The sequence below is a fragment of the Orcinus orca genome, chromosome 12 (assembly GCF_937001465.1).
Source record: "Orcinus orca chromosome 12, mOrcOrc1.1, whole genome shotgun sequence".
Taxonomy (NCBI): domain Eukaryota; kingdom Metazoa; phylum Chordata; class Mammalia; order Artiodactyla; family Delphinidae; genus Orcinus; species Orcinus orca.
The window spans coordinates 42603702-42625991 of NC_064570.1; the positions used below are offsets into that span (position 1 = coordinate 42603702).

At 38.6% G+C, this 22290-nt stretch overlaps 1 protein-coding gene across 2 annotated transcripts in view; it reads left to right on the forward strand.

Annotated features, from left to right (window-relative positions):
* The window catches only part of ROS1 (ROS proto-oncogene 1, receptor tyrosine kinase), a 112392-nt gene that overhangs the window by 66233 nt on the left and 23869 nt on the right, over positions 1-22290 (forward strand). For both annotated transcript variants that reach the window (XM_033418572.1, XM_033418573.1), the window contains 11 exons: positions 590-734; positions 1895-2127; positions 2215-2391; positions 6490-6658; positions 7391-7508; positions 10405-10595; positions 14270-14353; positions 17325-17460; positions 18697-18859; positions 20903-20967; positions 21903-22032. In XM_033418572.1, coding sequence (XP_033274463.1) covers positions 590-734; positions 1895-2127; positions 2215-2391; positions 6490-6658; positions 7391-7508; positions 10405-10595; positions 14270-14353; positions 17325-17460; positions 18697-18859; positions 20903-20967; positions 21903-22032 — 1611 coding nt within the window. The remainder of the gene's footprint in view (positions 1-589; positions 735-1894; positions 2128-2214; positions 2392-6489; positions 6659-7390; positions 7509-10404; positions 10596-14269; positions 14354-17324; positions 17461-18696; positions 18860-20902; positions 20968-21902; positions 22033-22290) is intronic.

Genomic DNA, 22290 nt, shown 5'->3' on the forward strand with positions numbered 1-22290 from the left:
TTCATAACGATTAATATGGGCCAAAGGCAGTGAGTGGTTCTCAAACTTGACAGCACATTGAAGCTTTTAAAATTTCTGAGCCCATGCTTCACCTCAGACCAATGCAATCAGAATCTTCAGGGGTGGGACCCAGGTATCAGTATTTTCTTAAAACTTCCCAGATGTTTCCAAAGTGTAACCAAAATTGAGAACCATTAGTGTAAGGAAAGCCTTTTTAGTTTCTTAAAGTTTATTTCTGAGAATGATTAGATAATGTAGCGTATTCTTTTATTGTATTCACGGATGTGTCACATCCTTACAATACCTTCCTGCTGAATTTCTAATGCAACGCTAATGAGATAGTGTGCTCTGGGAATTCAGCTTCCTAAGTGAAATGATTATGTCACAACTGACTGAGGCTGCCAATCATTTGGCATTTATTCTTGGAGACATTCTGGGCAGACTAGGACAGTGAAGATTGTCACTCATGATCCAAGATTTAAAGATGAATTAAAAATATTTGAGTCTTTTAGTTTTTTTCTCTTTGATTAAATAATTTCTCCCCGTTTGTACAAAAAATAAGACACTGATTTTTTAAAATTAATTACAGGAATTTCAGCAGAGTATAGCCCTTATTGAAGGTTTACAACCATTTTCAACATATATGATACGGACAGCTGTAAGGAATTATTATTCAGATCCTTTGGAACAATTACCTCTGGGAAAAGAGATTTGGGGAAAAACTAAAAGTGGAGGTGAGTTACGGGTGCGGTGTGGGATTTTCTAGAGTGGAATTTTGTGATATATGTGCTTGTGTGTGCCTATATTTGTTTTTTGGGTTTTTTTAAAAAATAAATTTATTTATTTTATTTATTTATTTTTGGCTGCATTCGGTCTTCGTTGCTGTGCGTGGGCTTTCTCTAGTTGCAGCGAGCGGGGGCTGCTCTTCCCTGTGGTGCACAGGTTTCTCATTGCGGTGGCTTCTCTTGTTGCAGAGCATGAGCTCAGGGTGCGTGGGCTTCATTAGTTGTAGCATGCAGTCTCAGTAGTTGTGGCCCACAGGCTTTAGAGCACAGGCTCAGTAGTTGTGGTGCATGGGCTTAGTTGCTCTGCAGCATGTGGGATCTTCCCGGGCCAGGGCTCGAACCTGTGTCCCCTGCATTGGCAGGCGGATTCTTAACCAGTGAGCCACCAGGGAAGCCCTATACTTGGTTTTTATCTGGATGCTAAGTTATCTTTATTATGTGAGTTTTTTTAAGCTTAATAAGAAAAATGTATTTCTAGGAGAATATTCTGTTGACATGATCCTTACTCGAACACCAGAAGATGATGGAAAATATCCCATCAAAATGAAAAGCAACTACATGGCAAAACATCATCATCATTTCTATGTGTCTGGAAACACATTCTTTGGTCTCACCTCACAGTGTCACTCTCTTCCCATGTATTACAGGTCTCTGTACACGTGGTGAAACCTAGGAAAGCCAAGCCTTTTCTCTATGCGAATTTTTCCAAGGCTACTGAGTTGTAAAGTAATATAACATCATTGCCTTAAAGAAAGTGGATTTAGAATCTGAAAAGGTGTTATAAGAGGTGGCGATTATTACGAGGGGAGGCCATTTCTTTCACACATCTCTGATGCCATTCACAAAACTCACCCGAATTGGATTATTCATCATTGGCCATATCCTTGAGCGGCAGCCAGAGAATGATTTAGTCATTAGGCAAAAATAAGTGAGAGCCTTTCAGGCAGCCTGTTAACTTACCATTATGTAGGAGGCTGGCTTTCCTTTGGAACATCTGTCATTCATTCTGCTCACATGATACGCCTATTCCTCAATCAAGACCCTATTACTTCTTTCCATCTTTCAGTGCTGTTGCAACATGCCTTATTGTGCACTGCTATTTATTTCAGTACCAGAGGCGGTTTGGCTCATTAACACAAGCGTGCAGTCAGACACCAGCCTCGTCATATCCTGGAGAGAATCTCACAAGCCAAATGGACCGAAAGAGGCAGTCCGCTATCAGGTGGCAATCTCTCAACTGGCTCCCATTCCTGAGACTCCACTAAGGCAAAGTGACTATCCAAATGGGAGGCTCTCTCTCCTTGTTACTAGACTGTCTGGTGGAAAACTCTATGTGTTAAAAGTACGGCGAGTATATTGGGTACTTTTATTGCCATTCTCAAGTGCAAGGTTCTAGAAAAGTTAAGCAATTGTTCTTTTCTACAAAAAGGTTCTGGCCTGCCACGCCAAGGAAATGTGGTGCACGGAGAGTCATCCTGTCACTGTGGAAACGTTTGACACGCCAGAGAAACCTCATGCCTTGGTTCCAGGGAGCACTAGTTTGCAATTAGATTGGAAGGCTCCATCTAATGTTCACCTTATCAGATTTTGGTTTGAACTCCAAAAGGTACATCTTATTTTAAAAAATTTTATTTATTTATTTTTTTGGCTGCTTTCGGTCTTCATTGCTGCACGTGGGCTCTCTCTAGTTGCGGCGAGCGGGGGCTACTCTTCGTTGCGGTGTGCAGGTTTCTCATTGCGGTGGCTTCTCTAGTTGCAGAGCACGGGCTCTAGGGCACGTGGGCTTCCGCAGTTGTGGTGCGAGGGCTCAGTAGTTCTGGCTCACAGGCTCTAGAGTGCAGGCTCAGTAGCTGTGGCACACAGGCTTAGTTGCTCCGCGGCATGTGGGATCTTCGCAGACCAGGGCTCGAACCCGTGTCCCCTGCATTGGCAGGCAGATTCCTAACCACTGTGCCACCAGGGAAACCCTCACTGTACACTTTTAATGCAAATCTTTGTTTTATGCTATAGAATAAATCAAAGGCCTTTTAAAGGATATCTCTAGGGCATCCAGTTGTATAAATGAGCAATATATTTGACAAGATTCATTGATTCAGGTTTGCCAGATAGAAGTGGTATAATTTCTGACGGAAAAAATTCCCAGTGAGATTCATTTGCTCTTAAAAGGCTTCACATAAAAGGGTATAAATTATGGTTTACTGGTTTCATAATGTTTTACTTACTTTAGATGTTACCAGCATGGCTCTTCAGTTTAAAGTCCAAAGCAATTTGCTGTTTTCTATGAAAAAAAATGGAAAGAAATGAACAAACATAAATCTAAAACCTTGTTTAGAAATGTTCTTTCAGCCATTTCAGGGCTGAATAGCAACAGGAGAGAAGTAAAATATAAAACTAGTTTATTCTAAACTAGTTGGATCTTGGCATGTAAACTAGTTTAAATGGCTCCTCATCCAAAAATCTTCACGTGTTAACCAATGTAAAAATGCCCACTGAATTTAAGCATCAGTTAATCTAATTAATTCACTGCTAGGGAAAGTCTACATTAATTTTTATACTGATGTACTTAATAGATGATTAAGTTTTTATAACTGTGATGGTTCATTTTTCATTATTATATATTTGTGTGTCCTCATTTGTAAAGATTGGTTAGGAGTGTTTTGTTTAGTGGGAACTTAAAAACAAATCAGTATAGTCATGACCTCACTTTTCTTTAAAAATGGAGTTGCGGGCTTCCCTGGTGGCGCAGTGGTTGAGAGTCTGCCTGCCGATGCAGGAGACACGGGTTCGTGTCCCGGTCTGGGAAGATCCCACATGCTGTGGAGTGGCTGGGCCCGTGAGCCATGGCCGCTGAGCCTGCGCGTCCAGAGCCTGTGCTCCGCAACGGGAGAGGCCACAACAGTGAGAGGCCCGCGTACCGCAAAAAAACAAAACAAAACAAAAACAAACAAACAAAAAAATGGAGTTGCTACCCAGAGGTTTAAAATTTTTCTATGTAAAATATTTTTTATAATCTTGTACTTTTAGATAAAAACTATGAAAAATATAAAACAGCAGTGAATATTAAGTTGGTAAGACCAAAGACCATACATAGTTCAATCAGATCTTTTCCATTGAGCATGTTTATGATGATTTGTTGCCTATTTAAAAAATGGTCATTTCATAAAAATTCAGTTTTAAATTGGAGAAATTGAAGGATCATCTCTTTGGGGACATCTATTTAGGTGAGCTTAATGTGGTTCAGTGTGAGGTCAAGGGGAGGGATGTAAAGCTCATTTCCCAGATCAAAGACGTGAACTGAGGAAGGACCTTAGAGGTGATGACTCCAGCCTCTCGTTTTACTGATGAGAAGCCAGAGACCCAGTAAGGCACCCTGATGAGTCAGATATCACAACCATGCAGGGGAGGACCCTCAGGGCTGACTCATCCTTACAGAGGTTCTCCTTGGTTCATACACAGAAGGAACATGAGTCATTGTCACCCACCCAGCTCCGCAAAGTTTGGGAGAGGGGCAGCAGACAGGGGCCACCTGGCTCATTCCTCATGACTTTCATGGGATGCTTTTTCTTTCAAAACTTCCACTACACTTGCTCAGCACAGGTTCCAGATAGACCACTTAAGAAATCATGAAGCTGAACATGTAAGATAGTAATTTCTACATGCGTGACCACCTACAAGTACTAACTGATGAGCACAGTAGAAGGCTGTGTTACATCTAGTCAGAAAGTTCTATTTCTTTTGAGCAAGTTGAATCTAACTCATAATGATAGGACAGCTAGCAATGGTCCTGTAACTCCACACTGAAACTCTGAGGGGTGAGTGATGAGGGTGAGTAAATATTTTAATGAATTTTTTTTTTTCAGAAAGGAAAGGAGAAAAGGATAAACTTCCAGTCTTCATCTTTTCCTTACATGGAAAAATGAGGGAATTAGAGCACAAGGCTAAATTTTTATCTTGGTCTTAAATTTCATAGATTCTTTCTCACAACAATGTATAGCAGAAGAACATATTCAATTTAAGATTGAGGAGAAACAAATAATTTTGCTTTGGTAAATTTTTTTCATGGAAATTCATTACAATTGTCTTTTTCTCAGCTGTCCAGGGGAATCCCTACCAGAACCAAACATTTCTGAAATTTCAGTCTCTGAAACTGAGACACGGTGTTTGCACCATAGTCTGCACCATTTCCCTCACACCCTTGCCCAAGAATTTGGAAATCCTCTGTGGTAGCCTTCCCCCCCTGCACCTGTTGGCCTCTGATGAATGGAAAATCCCAACTCCCTTGTGATTTACTGGGGTAGCCCGTGGTACCTCTCCAAGCTGATGGTCTGCCCAGAACATTCATTGCTGTGGTGAGGTCAATACTCCACAGTTTTCCAGCAAAGCCCCTGGTCAAACATCTCCCTGACATTCCAAGGAGCTCTGATAATTTCTGGTTGGTGTGGAATGTTGGGCCATCTAGACTATTCACTGAAGGCTTCTATGACAGAGCATTAAGGAGGCAGGACCAAAAAGGGCTAAAATTTTTGAGCCAGGGCTCAGCATTTCTCTCGCTCTGTCTCTCTCAGAAAGTTCAGCATAAATATTAAGGACCCAGTGCATCTGTTTCATTAGGCTATATGTCTCAGTGGGATTGAGACATTTATGAGTTGAACAGGCAATGTCTCTGACATCAGCATTTCTGGTTTTTGTTTTTTTTTTTCATTCCTTCTGTTCCTCTTTCTTTGTGGAACCAGGTGGTCTACTTCCTGAAGGTGCTACAGAGAATCATTTCTAACTGAACAGAAAACTAATATAAAGTGCCCATCCAATGAAATGGCATGACCTTGTGAGTGCTAAATGAAAAAGGAGATGTAAAGTCAGGTTTATTTATGGAAACTGACCTTCTTAGGAAACTCTACTGAGGAAAAGACAAGAAGAACCCTTGACAGAATGCCTCTGTCTTTTCCTATTTGTACATTGAAAAAAATCATCATTTTCAAACAAGATATTAAGGGTCCAAACATACAAATTTTTTTAAAGCAGTGTTTCAAAGAAAGAAGTTTAAGATAGCTATAATTAGAGACCCAGTGAAATGAAAGTAACATTTCCTATAGTTAACTTGTAACCTTGCTACTTAGTGACTGAGTGATGGTGGGCAAAAATGTCCTTCTTTTAGGGAACTAGGCTTCCTATGTATAAATATAAGGAATGTTGGTTAGATGTCTGAAGAGGGTTTGGGGAAGAAAAACTAAATGTTTTAATTTATAAGTCACTGTGGACTTCTTCAAAGAATCAAAATATGTAAAAATATTATTACTTTGAAATTAGCAAATCTGTGGAATTGAAAGTATCACTGTTTTGATCCATCATTTCCCCTCAGGTGTAAATTTGTGTTCTCAGTCATCCTGATTTAATAAAAATGCCTTTGATTAGGGATAACAAGAAGTCAAGCTCTGAATCTTCCCTGATGATATATACTCAGGGGTGCACTTCCCACCTTGGACTTATCTTAAGGACCACCATTCAAGTCACTTATAGCTTGTCATAAAAAATAAAATTGCTGTTGGTGGTAAGGATAATATTTGGGATCAACCAATCATAAAGGAGCTCTTATTTTTTAATAGAAAGTAAACTTTAAATTTTAATTGCCACAAGATTTTGAATTTCTATGTTTAAAATGTTTTTCTTCAAGAAACAAAATGTTAATTGAGACTTCTTTTTCTAGTGGAAGCACAATGAGTTTTACCATGTTAAAGCTTCGTGCAGCCAAGGTCCTGCTTATGTTTGTAACATCACAGGTCTACAGCCTTATTCTTTCTATAATGTCCGAGTAGTGGTGGTGTACAGGACAGGAGAAAATAGCACCTCACTTCCAGAAAGCTTTAAGACTAAAGGTGAGTACTAACATATTCCGCACTTAGAAAACTTGAGACGTTTCTCAATTCCTTTCTCATCGCTTACTTCACTAATCCTAGAGGTTGAGATTTTTCTTAAAAGAGTCAATTACTATCTCTAGAGCCTGACTGAAGAAACTGAAAAGAGGTAGGAGTCCTTACTGGCAGTAATGAGATAATACTCATCTGGTCTTGCAGGATCCTGAACTGGGCAAAATTATTTCAGTATTCTGATTTCCTGTCTAGCTATGATATTTTGCAGTAAGAACTAAATGAAAACAGTGTCACTGAGTGTTCAAATATTTACTACTGACTGCTATAACCAGATGCCCAAAATAAAAAATATTTAACAAGTATATTAAATTAACTAGTGTTCTAAAAGGTATACTATAACTCCAAGTTGATCCCTATAGGAATCAAGGGAAAGTGCTCCCAAACTTACAATAATTCTTTTTATTTGCATCACTTATTTCGTGTCAGGCTAAGATCTATTGTTACTCCTGTCACTAATCCATCTAATCTGTCACTAATAAAAACCTCAGTTACACATTTAAAAATATGCAATCATATGAGAATTTTTGAATATTTCTTGAATAAAATTTTTGAATAATTTTCTGAATATTCCTTTAATATATCTGGCTTTCCTCTGAGTAAATACAGTCTATAGAAAGATGTTTTGCAGAATATTTTATACTTCTAACATACAAATCAGATTTTCTTTTGTTTCCAAAGCTGGAGTCCCAAGTAAACCAGGCATTCCAAAATTATCAGAAGGGAGTAAAAATTCAATACAGTGGGAAAAAGCTGATGATAATGGAGGCAGACTTATGTACTATATCCTTGAGATCAGGTATGTCCGTTTGCAAAAGTGCTTTGTAAACTACAAAGACCTAAGCAGTTAATTGTAAGGTATTATTAGATCAAAAGTAAGACTATTTATGAACATGTATTCATAAATAAACACAAAGGGTCTTTAGTTTAAGGGCCTTGCATGCATCATTAGGTTCTTTGCACAATTCCTAGCGGTCAGGCTTGGCACTCAATTACAAGGCAGGTAGTCATTCTTCTCAGAAATCTGCAACTGCTTGTCGATGGAAACAATTCAATCTTTTGAGCATGTAACTAATATTTACTTAGTACCTATTCTGAGCTGACGTTTGATGTTAGATGATGGTATGCATGTAAATTTCTGAGGTTAATTTGTTTTAGGAAGATGAATAAGGTCTAGTGAGAATTGACAATGAGTTAGGTATTTTTCAGAATGTAAAATCAGGTCAACATCCGAAATGGCCTGCAGTGCATAGGCAGCCCAGGATTCTCTCTCTATTGTCAAGATTACAGTTTGTAGTGTGTTCCCAGGGACTGAAAATGTGCCTTTGATGAAAACCTGATGAACATATGCAACCTCAGATCTGGCCAGTATGGGGAGCTCTGTGAATCATAACTGACTCAGATGGGCTGATGTTGTGCCAGCTTGAGGGGCAAATTCCAAATTCCACAGACACTCCCCTCACGGGACTCTGAAGCCATCTTTTAAGATGCTCCAAGGACAAAAGTCACTTCCATAATTATAGTCCTGGCAACTTGAGCTTTCGATCTATTTTTGCTTCATCTTGCTCTGGCATTCCCATAGCCTTAAAAAAATTTCCTGCTCATGCTAGAGAATTATGTTGGCCATATTTCTAACTGAAACTTTCTTGAAATTTCTGTCACTTTTTTTTTTTTTTTCATGCAGAGTGAAATACATTCTGACCTGCAGAACCATCCTGGTGGTCTGTGACTGCATTTATGTTCACCAACCAGGCCACACCACTAGGACCCCTGTAGTGTATTCCCCTCAGTAACACCTTAAGTGCATGGCTCCATAAATACTCTGCATTTCCTTGCCCCCAAGTCTCTGCTCTCAGGAGAGGGACTATGGTATAATAGAATGTATTATCTGTCTCAGAGTACCTGACAATATCTCAGAATATCTTCTTCAGTCAGGATACTCGTGTGTACTTGCTGATGGTGCAGTGGTGGTCGTAGTGCAAGGTGCATGCACTTGGGAGCTGAGCTGACTGTATGAGTTTTCCAGGGAAGCTGGAACAAAGTACGACCAACTGGGTGGCTTAAAACAACATATATTTATTCTCTAGCAGTTCTGGAGACTAGAAGTCTGAAATCAAGGTGCTGGCAGGACTGCGTTCTAGGGAAGCATCCTTCCTTGCCTCTTCTTAGCTTCTGGTGATGCCTGGCAATCCTTGGCATTCCTTGGTCTGTAGATGGATCACAACAGTCTCTGGCTCTGTCATCACACGATGTTCTCCTTGTATGTGTCTGTGTCCAAATTTCTCTTTCCTAAGAGGGCACTGGTCATTGGATTTAGGGCCCACCCTCATCCAGTATGATCTCATCTTGACTTAATTACATCTGAAAAGACCCTATTTCCAAACAAGGTCACATTCACAAGGTCTGGGCGGCATGAATTTTGGGGGGAATTATTCAACCCAGTACACAGACCATGTTTAAATCCTTGCTTTATTGCTTTCTTAAACTTAAGTTTTCTCATCTGTAAAATGGGATGATGATATCTACCTCTTTAGGTTGTTGAGAAGATTCAATGAAATGAAACAACATATGAAAAGCCCCAGTACGGTGTGTTGTAAATAGAAGGTGCTCAACAAAGGAAGCATTCTTCCTCTCTTCCTCAGTGGCCAATACCCGTGAAGAGGCCCTTTATACATTTTTAAGGGTCTCTTTCTCTTGGATCAGCGTTGTTTGGGTTGAACAATGAAATTGCCAATGCCCAACGTGAGACTTCACACAATGTACAAAATCATTGTGTCCTGCAGCTTTACTTAGGATGGTCCTGAGGTCACTTAGCTCCTGGTCACAGTTGTGACCATCCTTGCTGCCCTTGCTCATTCCCTGTCCCTCAGAGGCTCAGCCCTTGCTGTCCTTGGTGCTCTTTCAGAACAACCACTCAGTTAGTGGGAGCAGAACTGGCTTCCATTACTTATCCTCAAGGTTACTGTGGGTTGGTACTAAGTCCTAAAACGGCTGTGGTCTGAGAAGTTTCAGATTTGAAAAGTTCGTTGTCAGAAAAGACATAATTGGAAGGCCTTGAACTTGCCTTCAGTCTGTGGTTCTGTTAAAAGTAATTTCAGTTATGTCTTTTGAACCCAGCTCTTGTTCTCTTCCCATGTTTCGTTATGAAGAATAATGAGGATTGACATTGAGGTAGTGTAGGCCAATATAAATGGAAGCAATGAAACTTGGAATCTCAGATACAATGATAACTTTGGTAGCTGAACTATTTTATTTTCCTTTTCAATTTTATGTTCTGTATTTTATCCAGATATGGTATCAGTAAATGACAGATAGCATAAGACACCAAAAATTAAGAAAAATTAAAAATTCCCAGTTAAAAAGTATGAAATGATTGTCTTATGTGTTTGGAATTCTGAGGAAGGTTTGTACACCCTAGTACTAAGAAGAGGATCTTCAGCTTTCTCTTGGCCATTGATTATTCGTAATTTTCCAGATGGGCTGAGTTGGTTGGCTCCAGGCACTGCTGGGATGACTTTATAAGACTCTGCTATGTGCTGTAGCCAAACCATGTGAGAGGAAGGAAATCAAGGGCAAAGTGTGCAACAGGAGACGCTTTGGAGTTCTGTCATTAAATGATATATGAGCACCTAGAAATAACACATATATTCTTTTGTATATTTCCTATATTTATAACTTTGCTCTTTCTTTTGCAGTAAGGGCACTTCAAAGAATTCACAGAACCAGAATTTAATGTGGAAGATGGCATTTAATGGCTCATGCAGTAGCATTTGCACATGGAAGCCCAAAAACCTGAAAGGAACATTTCAGTTCAGAGTAGTAGCTGTAAATAATCTGGGTTTTGGTGAATATAGTGGAATCAGTGAGGATATTATATTCGTTGGAGGTATGTTATCATGTCTGTCTATATACTAACTTATTACACAAAGGTTCAGAGGTAAAGATAAGTGAATTCTTAGCATTAAATTGGGTGAATGTATAACTTCTCAAATCTATCATTGAAACTATTGAACTATTCATTTCATCTGATGTGATCTTCCTAAAAACATCAAGATCGGCATGTCCTTTTTCTCCTCAGTAACAATCAGCTAATCGTTAGTGCCCACCACATCAAGTCCATGTTCCTAGATGGATTTCCAAGGTTGTCCACAGTCTGGTTTTTATACAGCTTTATTATTCTGTTCCTGGTACTCTCATCTGCTACACAACAGGCCTGAAACTCTACTTCCCGATATCTATATCTTCCACTGGGTAGCCTATTTCTGTTCATAACACATTACCTTTCTAATCACATAGGCTAGATATCTCAGTACCATGCAGGATTTTCCCCTCTATTCGGCCACCAAGTTCTGTTGCTTTTATTATCTTGATTTCTGTCTAATGAGTTTGCTTCTTCCTACTCCTACTTTGACTTTCCTAATTTAAGCTACCATGTCTAGCCTGTGCTCTTGGCTTAATCCTACTGCTGACAGTTAATCCAGCTGAAGCACAATCTGGATCACTTCACTGCTCTCTGAAATGCTTGAAATGGCTCTCCATTCACTGCCTTCAGAATCAAGTACAAACCTTTCTGTGGCATTTAAGGCCTTTCGTGACTTGCCCTCCGATTGTGGTTCATCTTTCCTGATATTTATCCTTATGCTGTAGCCATGTCAGCCTGGTAAAAAACTTTCATGTCACTGGGTCCTCAGCCTTTGTTTCCCTCAGCCTAGAATGCAGGCTTGTACCACCTACCACTTGTCCTTAGCTGGGATTTCCTTTCTCTCACTTTCTGTCAACTGAAATTCTTCTCATCCTTCAAGGCCTAACTTTATTTTATTATTTTTTAAAAATATTTTTTTATTAACATCTTTATTGGAGTATAATTGCTTTACAATGGTGTGTTACTTTCTACTTTATAACAAAGTGAATCAGTTATACATATACATATGTCCCCAAATCTCTTCCCTCTTGCATCTCACTCCCTCCCACCCTTCCTATCCCACCCCTCTAGGTGGTCACAAAGCACCGAACTGATCTCCCTGTGCTATGCGGCTGCTTCCCATTAGCTATCTATTTTACGTTTGGTAGTATATTTATGTCCATGCCACTGTCTCACTTTGTCACAGCTTACCCTTCCCACTCCCCGTATCCTCAAGTCCATTCTCTAGTAGGTCTGCATCTTTATTCCCGTCTTGCCCCTAGGTTCTTCATGACATTGTTTTTTCTTTTTTAGGTTCCATATATATGTGTTAGCATACAGTATTTGTTTTTCTCTTTCTGACTTACTTCACTCTGTATGACAGTCTCTAGATCCATCCACCTCACTACAAATAACTCAGTTTCATTCCTTTTTATGGCTGAGTAATATTCCATTGTATATATGTGCCACATCTTCTTTATCCATTCATCTGTTGATGGACACTTAGGTTGCTTCCATGTTCTGGCTATTGTAAATAGAGCTGCAATGAACATTCTGGTACATGACTCTTTTTGAATTATGGTTTTCTCAGGGTATATGCCCAGTAGTGGGATTGCTGGGTCGTATGGTAGTTCTATTTGTAGTTTTTTAAGGAACCTCCACACTGTTCTCCATAGTGGCTGTATCAATTTACATTCCCACCAACAGTGCAAGAGGGTTCCCTTTTCTCCACACCCTCTCCAGCATTTATTGTTTCTAGATTTTTTGATGATGGCCATTCTGACCGGTGGGAGATGATATCTCATTGTAGTTTTGATTTGCATTTCTCTAATGATTAATGATGTTGAGCATTCTTTCATGTGTTTGTTGGCAATCTGTATATCTTCTTTGGAGAAATGTCTGTTTAGGTCTTCTGCCCATTTTTGGATTGGGTTGTTTGTTTTTTTTTGATATTGAGCTGCATGAGTTGCTGGTATGTTTTGGAGATTAATCCTTTGTCAGTTGCTTCATTTGCAAATATTTTCTCCCATTCTGAGGGTTGTCTTTTCGTCTTGTTTATGGTTTCCTTTGCTGTGCAAAAGCTTTGAAGTTTCATTAGGTCCCATTTGTTTATTTTTGTTTTTATTTCCATTCCTCTAGGACACGGGTCAAAAAGGATCTTGCTGTGATTTATGTCATAGAGTGTCCTGCCTATGTTTTCCTCTAAGATTTGATGGTGTCTGGCCTTACAATTAGGTCTCTAATCCATTTTGAGTTTATTTTTGTGTATGGTGTTAGGGAGTGTTCTAATTTCATTCTTTGACATGTAGCTGCCCAGTTTTCCCAGCACCACTTATTGAAGAGGCTGTCTTTTCTCCACTGTATATTCTTGCCTCCTTTATCAAAGATAAGGTGACCATATGTGCATGGGTTTATCTCTGGGCTTTCTATACTGTTCCATTGAGCTATATTTCTGTTTTTGTTCCAGTACCATACTGTCTTGATTACTGTAGCTTTGTAGTATAGTCTGAAGTCAGGGAGCCTGAAGGCCTAACTTTAAATGAACACATTGTGATGCTTAACTGCTGCTCCTTAGGTAAAATGAGCTATTGCATTTTATACACACACAGCCCATTATTCTATACAAAACTGACATCATTCTTATTTGCATTATAGTTAGTTATCTGGAGAAGAGCTCAGTAAACCTTTTCTGCAAAGAACCAAATAGTAAATATTTTAGGCTTTCCGGCCTACATTCAATAATCTCTGTAGCATCCTCTTTTTTTTTTCCAAATAATATATATATATATTTTTTAATTAATTAATTTATTTTTGGCTGTGTTGGGTCTTCATTGCTGCGTGCGGGCTTTCTCTAGTTGTGGTGAGTGGGGGGCTACTCTTTGTTGCGGTGCTCGGGCTTCGCATTGTGGTGGCTTCTCTTGTTGTGGAGCATGGGATCTAGGTGCACGGGCTTCAGTAGTTGTGGCTCACGGGCTTACTGGCTCCGCGGCATGTGGGATCATCCTGAAATAGGTCTTGAACCCGTGTCCCCTGCATTGGCAGGCGGATTCTTAACCACTGTGCCACCAGGGAACTCCTTCAAATAATATTTTTAAAATGTAAAAATTATTCTTAGTTCATGAATAGTACAAAATCAGGCTGCTGTGGCCAGATGTGGCCTGCATGCCATAGTTTGCCAGCTCTGGTCCACATGTTTGTCTCCTCTGCTCAACGAAACTATCTAAGAGCAGGTACCATGTTATCATGTTTATATTCCTCAGTTCAGTACTCATGGAATTAAATGTACATGAACATGTTATAGAAGAAATAATACTCCCAACCATATAGTGCGTGAAGACTGAGACTTCTTTGTCCCAAATTCGCTAAAAAGATTATACATATTTCCTCAGCCATTTTAAAGTAGAAGACGGGGTGGGTATATCCCAATGATGTATTGTTAAACCAGATCATTGGAAAAGAAAAAAAAATAAGAAGAAAACCTTGATTTTGATTTCTCATGGTGTAAATACTCTCACCATGATTGATTTCAAGCTACCGATGGTTTAACAAGTGGCTTGCAAAAAACCCAACAGGAGCTAACTCTGGCATATCTGGCATATCACTGAGACAATCTAGTTTTACTCTTTGAATTAATTTCTTTTTCTCATTTATTTTATTAGATGGTTTTTGGATATCAGAAACAAGCTTTATACTTACTACTATAATTGGAATATTTCTGGTTGTTACAATCCTATTGACCTTTGGTAAGTATAGTAGATTTAGAAATATAGGTAATAAACTACTTATTTGATCATATTACTTGATTTAATCTCTGAGTTGATTTAATTTTTCACAGGAAATAAATTTATAAAGTTCACAATATTACCTTTGGCTATACTTCAATACCACTAACTCCTGTAAATTTTTTTTTCTAATCTGGGGTAACTTTTATGAAAAATAAATCTGTATTTACACTTCACAGTATACTTTAGATAAAACTACTTGCAAAGTCACCAACTTTAGCCTTCCTTAAAACAGTATTACAGATTGGCTATCTAACAAGTGTTTTGTGACTTATAGTTTGAAATAAATAAAAGAAAAATGACTCTGGGTATAAAAAAATTGTTTTTTTTTATAGGGAAACCAGTGACAATCCTTGGTTGGGATAGTTTAGGTCTCCAGGCAGACAGCCTGGTCTAGAATGAGCAGGGCCTCTTGCAAAAGATCCATTTCTGCCTTATAGCATTCAATACTCTCTCTTGCAGATGTCTGGCCTGCTTGTTTCAAATCCCTGCTCATTTGTAAATGACCAGGAAAACAGAAGAATTAGGTTAGATAGATAGGAAGCTAGCTATTTCCCACCACTCATTTTATACTAATGTATTGGTCTTAAAAGTCTTTTTTTTTTTTTCTCAAGATTTAATGATGAGAAAATACAGTGACAACTCCCAAAAGAATGATTAAATATTGGACCTATGGGGTTACCATAGTGGATCATACATCCTGCTTCATTCTTATTGTTTCAGCATAATCATTATCCCCAAAATGTTCTGGTTTGGATTATAAGATATATGGTCACCCTGTCATTATTAACGTATGAGTCCCTGACATGCTGAAACATTACAAAAAAAGACATGATATTTACCGGAAGAGAACACTCAAGCGCATATTCAGGAAACAGTAGTTTCCTTTTTTTTTTTTCAAAAATAGGGGAAAGTTTAAGGAAAAGTTACAAACATAAAGTTGAACTCTCAGGATAAAGAAAGCCAATATTTTACTAAGTGTTCTAAATCTATATTCTTCCCAAAACTGATTGGAGTCATAAGCTATTAGAAAGCACATTGAAACTTGAATTGAGATTTCTCTTCAAAGATTCCACACCAGACAATATATGGAATATGTTATTTCTTCAGCTCACTTGGAAAGCTAAATATTTCAGCTGACCCTGCCAGGATTTTAAACTGTGGTTCCAGGGAGTCTAAGTATTGCACAGCTGATGTTTGTGCCACTAAGCCAGCCCCCTCCAGAATTATGCATATGACTGCAGTATATTTGGCAGTTGGCATATAGGCTTGACTGTCTGCTTTCCTACTGGGAAGGAGCATTACATGAAGAGTCCTTCATCTGACCTTTGCCTGCCTACTTGTACATCACCATTGTTTAAACCCATAACTCTAGTGGATGAACATGAGATAATTTCAGACAAGCTATTGTGCTTTCAAGACATCCTATGGATATCTGACTTTCGCAGGACTTAAAGGTCTTTATTGTACTTGGAACTCACAGATTTTTGAGTATAGGTAAGCTAATTTGGTTCTTTTGCTTTTAGTAGCAGTGTATGCGGTTTTACCGGTAGGATTATGCGAGCGCATGAGAAAAGATTGAATTATTCAAATAATGAAAACAGCAATTGTTTAAAAATTTGTATTGTGCAGAGGGCTCTCATCAGTCATACTTATAAATACAAAATTGAAGCAAGGGTTTTAAAATAAGCATCGACAGCTTTCACTTTGGTGAGTGGTTATATCTACTGTGTAACATGAGCCTGACGCTGGGAGCAAAGGAAAATAAACTGTAAAATACAATTGCTGATCTCAGGAGCTTGCCATTTAATGGGGGAGGTAAGACATACCTGTACGAAAAGATAAATAGCAGGATATGTGTTAAACAGCAATAAAAGGAAATAGGAAATGTAGAAGACAGTGACATAGCCATGCTGACTGAGAGCCACAGTTGGTCTTAGAAGTTCAGAGATGAGAGATCAACAGAGGTTGCAGAGGTCTCGGAAGGCATCCCTGAGGATGTGGGGCCTCATTCTGGGCCTTTAAAAATGAAGAGGGATGGTAAGAGCATTTCAGGTTTGAAGAATTGCATTAGTAAAGGTACTTAAGATCTCTCCCTGTTGTGTGGTCCCTCAGACAGAATTTCACTTGCATAAAACTCTCACCTGTTGGGTACTGAAGCTACTATGGAATAAAGTTCAAATTTTAATCATCATCTCACAAAGCATCCTTGCTGTTTTCAACTTCTGAGCCAATATTCTAGTATTGATGGGCGATCTTAATGATATAATTGTATTTTAATCTTCAAAAGATATTACTTATGTTTCATGATTATAAAAATAATATTTGCCCATTGTATGAAGAAGACAATGCAAATCGCCCATGATCCCACAGCTAGGGAGGATCACTGCTAACACTTGGTAGATTTCATTCTAATAATTTTTCTATGTATTTGAGTATGTGTATTATGAAAAACAATGAATATACACTCTTGTACTCTGCATTTTAAAATAAAGCATGCCATTATATTGAAAGCATTCCTCAGGTCTGCTGAGGAGTATAACCTGGACATATCTGGATTCAGAAATGAATTTGTTCACTAATAATTATTATGCAAGTTTGTTTTGGTTTATTTTGATTCTAGTTTATGGGTGATTTTGAGAAATAAGTTCTGATATTAAGTTGCTTCAACTTGTTTATAACAGCAATAAGAAATATATTAAAATTTACTCTGAGAAGTGAGATAAAATGTGATGTGGTATAAGTTATGTGTTTTCATATGGCTTTGTACCTGGATTTAGTTATTCTATTATGGGCATATTTTTTCAATCAAATTCTGTTATTCTATCAATAGTGTTCTTCAGTATAAACTTTAAAAATGTATTGTTAGCATTTCCTAAAGAAAAAGAAGGCAATGTTTCATTTTGTGAATTATGATCTTTTGTCTTTATAGTCTGGCACAGAAGATTAAAGAATCAAAAAACTCCCAAGGAAGGGCTGACGGGTCTCATAAATGAAGACAAAGAGTTGGCTGACCTTCGAGGTCTGGCCGCTGGAGTAGGACTGGCGAATGCCTGCTATGCGATACAGTATGTAACCTGGGCCGGCATTACGGGGCACCTAGATGGAGAGAGGGCAACTCTAAAGAGAGTGCCCATGCATGCCACGTTACGCAGGACTGTCCTGCTTTATGCCCATATTATTCTGGCATATTCAAAAGTAACATCCCCTTTCACTCTCAAATGTGACCTGGGATGGATGGCAAATTATGTTGTTATCCTATCCTAAGAAAAATAAACAGAAATTAGTTGTTTTCTAGTGTCTTATCACATAGTTTGAAAGTCAGTAAAACAAGGAGATAACTACTACATGGAAGGGAGTAGATGGTAACATGATTGATTCAACTGGAAGAGAAGAATACCAAGGTCTCTTGTGTGTGCTATTAAGTCAATTTTATTCTGTTTTCCGAAATTCTATGGTGATTGCCTACAAAACTTCTCTAAAATAGATGAGGTTTGAACTTCCATTGTCATCATAATTAAAGAAAATATTTAAATGTCTCCTTGTACAAGACACTATGTTATGTTCCATGCAAAAAGGATTATATAGCCATTGGCCTTGCTTCTAGAAATTTATTTAAAGACATAAGAACACAGGATGTGAAGTAGACACAGAGGTGACCTAAATCAGCTTTTCAGAGGTGACTTTTCCTGGAGAAAATACACAGCATATCTGATATTCAAGATTCTCTTTTAAAATCTCAAAGCATTTTTAATGCGGATGGATTTCCTTCCCCTCATGATATTCCAAGTGAGAAGCTTGACTTTCTAAAAGTTAACCTGATGGACATGGAGTAATTTTGTGGTCATAGTAAATTTTGTTTTACATGAGAGATCAGGTGTATGAAGTAAAGCAAAAGCTTTTGAGATCATAAGCCCAGCTGTATTTATTACTAATTTGCAATAGCTTTTTACACAAATTGGTGACCTGAAGAAATTAATAACTGATAACTTTAACGAAACAAACGACAGTAAAAAGCCTTGAGGCAGTGCACACACAGGCATGCCATCAAAATGAAGGTGCCTAGAAGTGAAGTAACATGTTCTGTCTGTGTTTTGGAAGAGAGAAGGAATATTCTGGATGGTGGAATAGGAAAGGAATAGGAACAGACACATCACTATGTCACGTTGAATGCACTGCAGTGTTGCAAAACCATAAGATTTCTCTTCCTCTTTCTCATACTTTTTCTCTCTCAAACACTAACACCAACACCCACTCGTAAACCATATGCATTTTGGGAGACCAAAAATATTGTTATTTTCCAGTACGCTTCCAACCCAAGAGGAGATTGACAGTCTTCCTGCCTTCCCTCGGGAAAAACTGACTCTGCGTCTCTTGTTGGGAAGTGGGGCCTTTGGAGAAGTGTATGAAGGGACAGCGGTAGACATCTTAGGAGTTGGAAGTGCAGAAACCAAAGTAGCAGTGAAGGTAATGCTGCTCTTTTAACTCCTTGACTTGTTATGTCAACATATTTACAGGGACTTACATGGATACAACTATGATAAAAGAGGAGTGTTCTTGATGGAAAAGATAACTGGGAGAAGGTAGAAACCTGTCCATGGCTACAGAAATCACATTTTCCCCCCATCTCGTACATAAATTCTGTTATTAACAGTTACCTCTGAGGTTACTAATTAGCTAAGACCTGGCAGACAGTCTTTCTCTTCAAATATACCATAAGAGAACTGGGGTGCTAGGTGCTAGGGCAGATAGTAAATATTTTAGGCTTGCTGGCTAGATGGTGTCAGTTGCAACTACGCAACTCTGCCATTGCAGTGTGAAATCAGCCATAGTCACTATGTGAATGAATGGGTGTGGTTGTGTTCCAGTAAAACTTTATCTATGAAAACGGAAACTTAAATTTTATATAATTTTCATGTGTTATGAAATACTCTACTTTTTTATAACTTTTTTCAACCATTTAAAAATGTAACAAGTTAATTATACCTCAATAAAGCTGGAAAAAGCAATCCCACTACTGGGCATATACCCTGAGAAAACCATAATTCAAAAAGAGTCATGTACCACAATGTTCACTGCAGCTCTGTTTACAATAGCCAGGACATGGAAGCAACCTAAGTGTCTGTCAACAGATGAATGGATAAAGAAGATGTGGCACATATATACAATGGAATATTACTCCGCCATAAAAAGAAATGAAATTGAGTTATTTGTAGTGAGGTGGATGGACCTAGAGTCTGTCATACAGAGTGAAGTAAGTCAGAAGGAGAAAAACAAATACCATATGCTAATACATATATATGGAATCTAAGAAAAAAAATGTCATGAAGAACCTAGGGGTAAGACAGGAATAAAGACACAGACCTACTAGAGAATGGACTTGAGGATATGGGGAGGGGGAAGGGTAAGCTGTGACAAAGCAAGAGAGTGGCAAGGACATATACATACTACCAAACGTAAAATAGATAGCTAGTGGGAAGCAGCTGCATAGCACAGGGAGATCAGCTAGGTGGTTTGTGACCGCCTGGAGGGGTGGGATAGGGAGGGTGGGAGGGAGGGAGACGCAAGAGGGAAGAGATATGGGAACATATGTATATGTATAACTGATTCACTTTGTTATAAAGCAGAAACTAACACCATTGTAAAGCAATTATACTCCAATAAAGATGTTTAAAAAAATAAACTGGAAAAAATAAAATAACAACTAATAAAAATGTAACAACTATTTTCAGATCATAAGCTGTACAAAAATAGGTAACAGGCTGGAGTTGGTCCACAGGCTGTAGTTTGCTGACCCCTGGACTACACAATTATTCATCATGGTGTATTTGATGATGTCGTTTTAAGGAAGCCCTGGATACACTCTCATATTTTTATAAAACTTTCTTTTGATCAAAGGATGATGAATCTTTTATGTAATTGAATAATATCCTGATCACTGCTTGTTAGGAATTTATTGCTTTGAGAGTGGGCTATACAGCCAGAGAAGTTGGCAGAATTTTCTCCACTTCCAATTGATAGCATTTAACAGTCTTTCACATACTCTAACCTCAACTGGTTTAAACAAGTGTTTCTTTTTCTTAGATAACAAGTTGACTTCTGGCTTTGGTGTAGTACTGTGTCAGGCCAGAGCCAGTATATCTGAAATTCTCTCAACTTTGTACATGTATGGTGCCTCATGGTCCCAAGATGGTTGCCAAAGAATCAAGCATCACATCTTCATTCAGGACATGGAGAGGGGGAAGGATAGCGTTAGATGTATATGTTCAGGAAAGTAAAAGTTCTGCACAAGCCTCTCTCCCCCTCAGCAGTTTCCCCCTTACATCTTTTTGATGAGTACTGAGTCATATGACCAGCCCTGTTTGCAAGGGAGGCTGGAGAATTGGAGAACACAGTTTTTTATGATAAGGGTGCATATTACAAAACAAAACAAAGATTGTCTCCATTAACCCACTGAGCTCACGGAAATGTCTGCTATACTGATTCCTGGCTTGTTTTTACATTGCACAGACTTTGAAGAAGGGCTCCACAGACCAGGAGAAGATTGAATTCCTGAAGGAGGCACACCTGATGAGGTATCAGGGCAGCTCTAAAATAATTTTCCCTTGGTATGGGTAGGAAGCTCTTACATCTGATTGGTGGATTTTTAACATTCAAAATGACCTGACATAACAGATCATGCCCAAAATAAACATGGCTGAAGTTTAAAAGGAAATATGTCTGGAGTGACAAGTATTCTATAGAACCCAGCCTTCTGAGCCTGGTCACAAGCAGTCCTCAGGCAGTTCTTTCTTTTACCTTCAATAAGAAGCATGTCTTGCAAGGGATTTCTGAAGCTGTTCAGCTTTAAATATGCTTATGTTCTTCTAAATGTGTGATAATGGGTCAAGTAGACCAAGTAAGGGAGAGTTCTCTTAAGTACAGTGATGTCAATGAGAATATCCCTGGTCTTGGTAAACTTGTCTTCAAGGTTAGAATTAGTTGATGGTCATGAAAACTACTCAAATACATCTTAATACACCCTGAGGCAGTGGTTGATTGGGTCCCAAGTTGTGGGTTCTGATTGTTAGATTGGGGCTTATTTGCTTTGACCTCTTGAGCAAACGTTTGTAGCCAAACCTGAATGTCTGAATTGTTTCTCTGAAAGGGAGAGAGTATTTCATATTTGTCATGACCAAAAACATGATGTTCTAAAATATTTTTCAAAGAAGGACATTAGTTAAAATTACTTTCTTTTCCAGAACATAAAATGCTTAATATAAATATAACTTCTTCTAAAACTCAGTCTGTTCTATCCACATGCCTTGGCCACTAGGGGTTGCAATATTACCTCTGTAAGGCAGGCATGCAGCCGGGTTCTTGGAAAAGGAGGCTTTCATTTATTAAGAGGAAAAAAAAAAATCAGGGTTTTGAAGGAAACCAGAAATAAAGAATTGTTCTATTCCATAAAGATCCTCACTAGATTTTTGTCGTTGTCATGTTATCCTGCCTGTCTCTTTTCGCCTTTTAGTAAGTTTAATCATCCCAACATTCTGAAGCAGCTTGGAGTTTGTCTGCTGAATGAGCCCCAGTACATCATCCTGGAACTGATGGAAGGAGGAGACCTTCTTACCTATTTGCGTAAAGCCCGGATGACATCGGTAGGAAATGGGGTCCACAGTATTGGTTATGTAATGCAGATGACCTATAAGTTCGTCTTACTTTCCTTTAAATTCAATAGGCTACAGTTTGGGCTGATGGTAGAAACTTAGAAGACTTCTGTCAAAAAAATTCTTATATTTCCTTCATGTTGGATTAGTCAAACTAGAACCCTGGGCTAATGTCTCGCACTTTCTGGCTATCTGAGCCTGCTCTTAGTATCTAATGGAAAAATAGGTCCCTCCCTGCCAGAATCATGG